At 39.5% G+C, this 6,116-nt stretch overlaps 1 protein-coding gene across 1 annotated transcript; it reads right to left on the reverse strand.

Annotated features, from left to right (window-relative positions):
• Positions 1–2,011: 2,011 nt before the first annotated feature.
• prdm14 (PR domain containing 14) lies at positions 2,012–5,554 on the reverse strand. Its single transcript, XM_030770144.1, has 8 exons — positions 4,942–5,554; positions 4,673–4,726; positions 4,428–4,588; positions 3,980–4,250; positions 3,620–3,822; positions 3,166–3,267; positions 2,562–2,781; positions 2,012–2,187 (listed from the first exon to the last, which is right to left on the reverse strand). Exons 1-8 carry the CDS (start codon positions 5,552–5,554, stop codon positions 2,012–2,014), a joined length of 1,800 nt encoding a protein of 599 aa, XP_030626004.1.
• Positions 5,555–6,116: the final 562 nt, after the last annotated feature.

Here is a 6,116-nt window from a genome sequence, read left to right on the forward strand (position 1 = left end):
GCTCTTTCATTCTCTCAGTGCAGCCATGTTGCTCTGTGCCTTCACCACAACTCACTCGCTCACTCAGGACAGTTGGTAACATGAAGGCACAATCAGAGGGCAGCAGATGTCAGTGCAACTACCTTTGTCTTTAGAGCAGCCCATTCTCTCCTCACTGGACCACCTCATTGCAGTAGTCCATTGTCATTAATTTGCTGTTGGGGGTTGTTCATTTAACCCCCCCCCCCCCCAAACCTCTGTTAACCAACACACTGCACAGACACTTACAAACTCTTTCTTTCCTGAATGTAGCTTCTCCCTTTCTCTGTCTCTCGCTCTCTCTCTGTCACACACCCATAGTACCACAACACAAAAGGCAAGAGGCATTTACATTCCTCCTTTTCTATTATCAGAATGGTCTGTGAAGTAACACAAGACACACACACGTATTTAAACACACTTACACATTTCACGTTGCTGTAACAGTGTTGTTCCACATAACAGTAGTTTGTCTGTGTATATTTTTTTCCGTTCATCATACAGTTACACATTCTATATATTGCTTGCACACGCAAACAGGCATCATGGAAAGACTCAAAGGAAACTTCCAGAAATGTAAACTGCAAGCTCTCGCTCGACAGCTTTTTAACAGGAGTCACTTTCAGTCCCCTGCTCTCTTGGTTGAATTTCATTAGCCGAGTGAACAGCGCAAGTGTAGAGTTGGGAGACCAGGGAGAGACTGACTGAGATAACAGCTATCATCCTATGGTTTGAGGTGTCTCTGTGGCAGTGGCCATGATGTAATGGATACTGTGAAATTTAAAGGGCAAAAAAGGGATTTTGTTACTTAAGATCTCGTACAATTTACTTGCTACATTAAGCAAATTGTGTTAATTTTTGGTTTGCTTCCTAATGTATGATATTTGTTTTTTAGTGATGCTGCAAAAACCACAATAATTCCTCATACTGTGATCCGGCCATTTTAAAATAACGAATGCAAAAAAAGAAATCAGAATAGAAATATTCTTGTCCACCACTTAGAGGCTAGTAATGGATCTGCACTGGAGTTTATGCACAATATACTCAAAGATAATACAGTGCCTGTCCATGTGATTATCCCCAAAAGAAAGATGTGAAAATACGTCTCAAACACAGAATTTGTAACATTTTTGAAGAGTAATGAAATGTGTCTCCTAAAAAAATGAATGAATGAATATTTTATTTATTATAAGTAAATTTCATGTAAAATAAATTAGGGGATTTATGAAGATAGTGATACTATCACTAACTATTAAGAGAACGACTACCAACACAACGTCGTCATCATCATCATCATCATAATCATCATCATCATCATAATACAATCGGCATTACATAAATAAATAAATACGTTCAATCCGAAAATTTTTATTCCTCTTATTTATTCAGTTCACGGACGCCAAAGGGCACAATTGCCTCAATAATATTCAGTGACAACTGCCTTAGCGAAGTACACAACACAGAAACAGAAAGATTAGAAACAAGTTCGATAATTAGACTAGGGCGGAAACAAGAGGTAGTAACTGCATAGCGTTAGGAACCCAAAATGACAAGCACAGGGCCACCGATGGAGCACGTTAATAATAATAATAATAATAATAATAATAATAATAATGAAATATACACCACTGTAGTTTTTTGTCTTAAAAGAAGTAATTGTGCTAATTCTTTATGAGGTACTTTAGCATTTAAAGTTCAGAAGAACCTTAGTCAAAAGCAATATTTGTAACACGTAAGACGTAACGACTTGCAGCTTAGCTACTTTAAACATGTTAAAATTTGTACGTACAAAAACCACACCTCAACATCACGTCAAAAACTATAATTTCATAAATAAATTAACTTAAAATTGGAACCATTATAATTTCTGGATCGAGACTTTAAAGATATTAAACACATTTTTACACAGTTATTACATGAGAACATAGGTTGCAGCTAGTTCTTTCTGGTAACACATATAGGCTAAAAAGCAAACAAACAAGATTGTCCATAGTTAGTTCCAAGGTCTGTATTCAGAGCTGAGTCTGGTGAGTCCAGTAACGGCAAAATTATCTCCCATTTGCCGCTGTCCTCGAGCACACTCTTTACTCAAGGGGAAAACGACGTTTTCTTCCGGACACTGATTTCCAGTCAAAGTTGCAGGAACTGCGGTTTCCAAAAGCGGTCTTTCTATTAAAACAGAGGCCATTTTACGCAAGAGTTAAAATGCTGTGCACGAGTTTAGAATGAATAAATATTTTGACATTTTGATTATTTGTTCTCTGTTCTTCTGACCGCTCATAGCTGTTATTTTATCGTGACATAAAAACCTAAAAAAGTTGCTTCAACTAAAACCCTTCGCATCAGAATATCCAATACCTGTATATTAATGTATGCAAAACACAATTAGTCTAGCTAATCAATTATATAACCAATAAGCAGGACAATCTCGGTGATGGAAATAACTTCTATCCCTGTCAGATGCTTCATTCAAATCCGCGAGAACAAACCTCTCTATAGTAAAGTGAGACTTTAAGCAATATTTATATCGGTGAACTTCTTACTTTTATGGTTCTTCATATGCAACTTGAGTTCCTGAATTTCTTGGAACGTGCTCCCGCAGACATCACAGGAGAACGGTTTATCTTTCGCGTGAGTCCGCCTGACGTGGCTGTCGTGGGCAGCATGAGAAGCGAATGCCTTTCCACAGTGCTTGCATTTGAAAGGCCGTTCACCTGAATGTTGCCTGATGTGCGTACGAAGAATGCTTGAAGCTGTGAAAGCCTGCAAATATTTATAAGCACATTCAGACTTTTAGTAATGCACTTTCTTGTCTATATTTAAAAAGATCAGGTGAGACTAAACAAATATGTGTGTTGAAAACTATTTACTGCATTTGTTAGAATGGCAAAAAAAAAAATGATTTACTCCGCAAACCTCAAAAACTCCTTATTCCTTTTTTGAGTCATAAATTAAAAGCACAGCCCCGATGAACAAAAGAGTGAACGTGCATCTGGCATTAATTAGCATGTAAGTGTCTTTTAAAGCGTGCTCCTCATCGAGAGGCACAATGAGTCCTCTGGCTAAATGCACCATGAAATTGGTTAAAATCCTAAACGGATCCCATCACAAAGCCTGTCATTATGTCAAAGCGAGGGCAACTCTCACCTTGTTGCAGTAAACACATTTGTATGGTCGCTCTCCAGAATGCACACGCATATGTTTGTTCAGACTGGAAGACTGTGAGAAACTTTTTCCGCAAACAGAACACTGAAAAACGAAGAGAGAGCGTAAGACAAAGAACGAGAGAGAGAGAGAGAGAGAGAGAGAGAGAGAGAGAGAGAGAGAGAGAGAGAGAGAGAGAGAGAGAGAGTAGGAATCAGTATTTGCATTGAGCCATTTGGTTGGGTTTCAGGTTGTGTGATTATGAGCTTCTTTTAGTCCTGTGCTCAGTAGCCTGCAACCTAAGCCAAAGTTAACTTGGCTGTTCTGAAATGAAGCCTAATTAGCTTTATATGTCTCTCATCTATACTTGTTTAAACGGACGTAAAAAAATGAATTAACGAACTTTAAACTTTAAAATCAGCTTGTTATAAAAGTTCCACATAAACTGAGTATTTACCTTGTGCGGCCTATGTTTCTCATGCACATGGAGAATGTGTATTCTGAGACGATCTCTCTTTTCAAAAGACCTGTTGCAAAGATGACACGGGAATTTCCTGTCCCCTTGATCCACACATCTCGTGTATTTTAAATGTTTGTCTCTGTAGTATTTGTATGCGAAGACCTTTCCACATCGATCACATTTGAAACCCTCTCCAGAGTCTAAAAAAGGGACAAACGGGGAACAAGAAAATTATTTTTTTCTGGATAACCACTTCAGGAAAACAATCTGAGTAAATTTAATACACTCAAAGTTACAGAGAACAGCCTCTAATATCTTAAGCCATTTTTTCAAGTTCACCACACATAATTTCCGTACCTTCTGTGGGAACAGGGACATTAGAGTCATCAATGAACTCCTTGAGAGTGAGAGGGATGCCCAGAAACTGCACATAACAGTCTCCATACCAGACCAGCAACTCTTGTTGGGGTCGGATTTCTTTACATGCCTCATAGTAGATCTGGCCCTGTGTCTGCGTGGCGATTAGATTTTGTTCCTCGGGAAACCGGGCACACTTCACCAAAGACATCCAGTTACCCGACGAGCCTCTTCCGTCCACGAAGTGACTCAAGCGTCCATTCTCAAAGATCTGGTTGACAAGAAATATGCCATTAAATGAGGCAATACAGTGACCGCTCAATGAAATAATTTTAAGCGAAATTTTATGCGTCCATAAATTCATGAATGTGAACTGCGCGTGTTTTTCTATTACGCGATTAGTTCTTAAACTGGCAAAAGGACTCTACGATTAAATAAGAACGGTTACCTCCCACATCAGTGTATTATCGTCGTAGGTTTTGATTTCGCTGGTGTTCACCAGTTTTCCTTGGAATGGCCCAAATCTAGTTCCCTTTGGAATGATGCTTTTATCGGCAAATACCCCATAATGGGAAACACCACTGCAAGTAGTTTTGAGAACCGATAACCCTAAAAAATTGAAGACAAACATTGTGTTTTTGTTCTGTCCAAGTGTGAGAAATTACAAAACAACTGAGAAAAACAGAAACATACCTTCGGGGAGTTCTACAGAGTCAGTATCGACAGAGTGGACTTGCAGATCGGGAACTTGAATGAAATATATGAAAAAAAACATATAAGTAAACCTAAAATTGCGATCCACAAGGTTCGTTGTAACGCACTGTTAAATACTGCACATTCGTACATCAATCGGTATTGCAAAAGCTGACGAATAGTAAGACAACGTGTCTTTGCCCCGATGAATTTATCTTTTAAAATAGCTAATTTCTAAATATATATGTTAGCAAACATCCAGATCTTACTTGAATTGTCAGAGAACGCTAATCCGGACATAGCATGCCCCACACTTTGCTCCTTGCTTTTGGAGTAGCCATAGAGGACGGAGAAAAGGTCTTCTTCTGTAAAACTGTAAGTGCGCGTTTGCTCCGACAATGATTCGGTGCTATGCAGGAAGTTGAGACTATCCTTGGAGGGCGAGGACGATGTCACAGAGGACCGTTCGCTGCATGGACTACTGAATTCCGAGAGAGGTCCTGTAGCGTGTTCCGTGACCTCTTGGGTCAGGTCCTCATGTCTGGAGAAGAGTGTGTGTGTAGGCGGAATTCTATTAAAATATGGAATGCTGGATACACTAAAAACTTGTTCGTGTACGAGCGCCGTTTGGTGACTATTCTGACCGAAAAAGGATGGAGAACTGTTGAAGGTGAACGGCATGACTGCTTGTGCGTCCGAGACCAGTCGTCCCAGTGACTTCAGCGGATTGAAGATGCTGTGTGCGCTCTTGAGAACGTCCATGTGCTGCGCGCCGGCGAGAACAGGGAAGTAACTGGACACCTTGGCAGGACTACCTTTCAGTGGGTCGAATTGGTAACTCCTGTCTTTCACCACAGGGTTGCTTGACAGAGAGACTGACATCGCAGGTGGCGATAGGATAGATCTCATGAGAATAGCAATGTTTTGAGGATGGGTTTTCAATCTGCCAGCACACAAACAAAGAAGAAGAAGAAAAAAAGTTTAGTTCAGTTATGCTGTTCTGGATGTTCTCACCGCACTGGTATCTTATCAGTTCTTCCAACAAGAAAGAGCTATTACAAAGAGAAAAGGGTATTTTACAGCTCAGTTAACAGTTTGCACACCACACGGAGCATTGCCGCAATGTTTAAAAAAACGGTGGAAAACCTTTCAGTATTAATGGAACAATACCATTATTTTGTGCGTGGAAAGTATTTTTCGTCAGCGGTGCTGTGTTCATGTTAGTATAAAAAAAGTGCCAATGAACCATATTTTAGAATAGAGATCAGGCCACTTTTCAAGGTTTAGAATTAGAAATTAAGATCGAAAGAAACCGTTGTAAACGGATTTTGACATATGAAGCTTGTGCTTTTTCCAAGCAAATTTTCACACAAAACAGACTGTCATTTTCTTGAATTCGCAGTGATTTCTTGATGGTTCTAGGTGGTAGCTAGTAACTGAGACA

The sequence above is a fragment of the Chanos chanos genome, chromosome 3 (genome assembly GCF_902362185.1).
Source record: "Chanos chanos chromosome 3, fChaCha1.1, whole genome shotgun sequence".
Classification (NCBI taxonomy): Eukaryota; Metazoa; Chordata; class Actinopteri; order Gonorynchiformes; family Chanidae; genus Chanos; species Chanos chanos.

What these genes read in the sequence shown, in the direction of transcription:
- prdm14 (XM_030770144.1), bottom strand. Translation starts at nt 5,554, where the DNA reads ATGTCAGTCTCTCTGTCAAGCAACCCTGTGGTGAAAGACAGGAGTTAC. An exon ending in AGAAACATAGGCCGCACAAG is followed by an intron (nt 3,268 to 3,619) that starts GTAAATACTCAG and finishes TTCGTTTTTCAG; the next exon opens with TGTTCTGTTTGCGGAAAAAG. An exon ending in AATGTGTTTACTGCAACAAG is followed by an intron (nt 2,782 to 3,165) that starts GTGAGAGTTGCC and finishes AAATATTTGCAG; the next exon opens with GCTTTCACAGCTTCAAGCAT.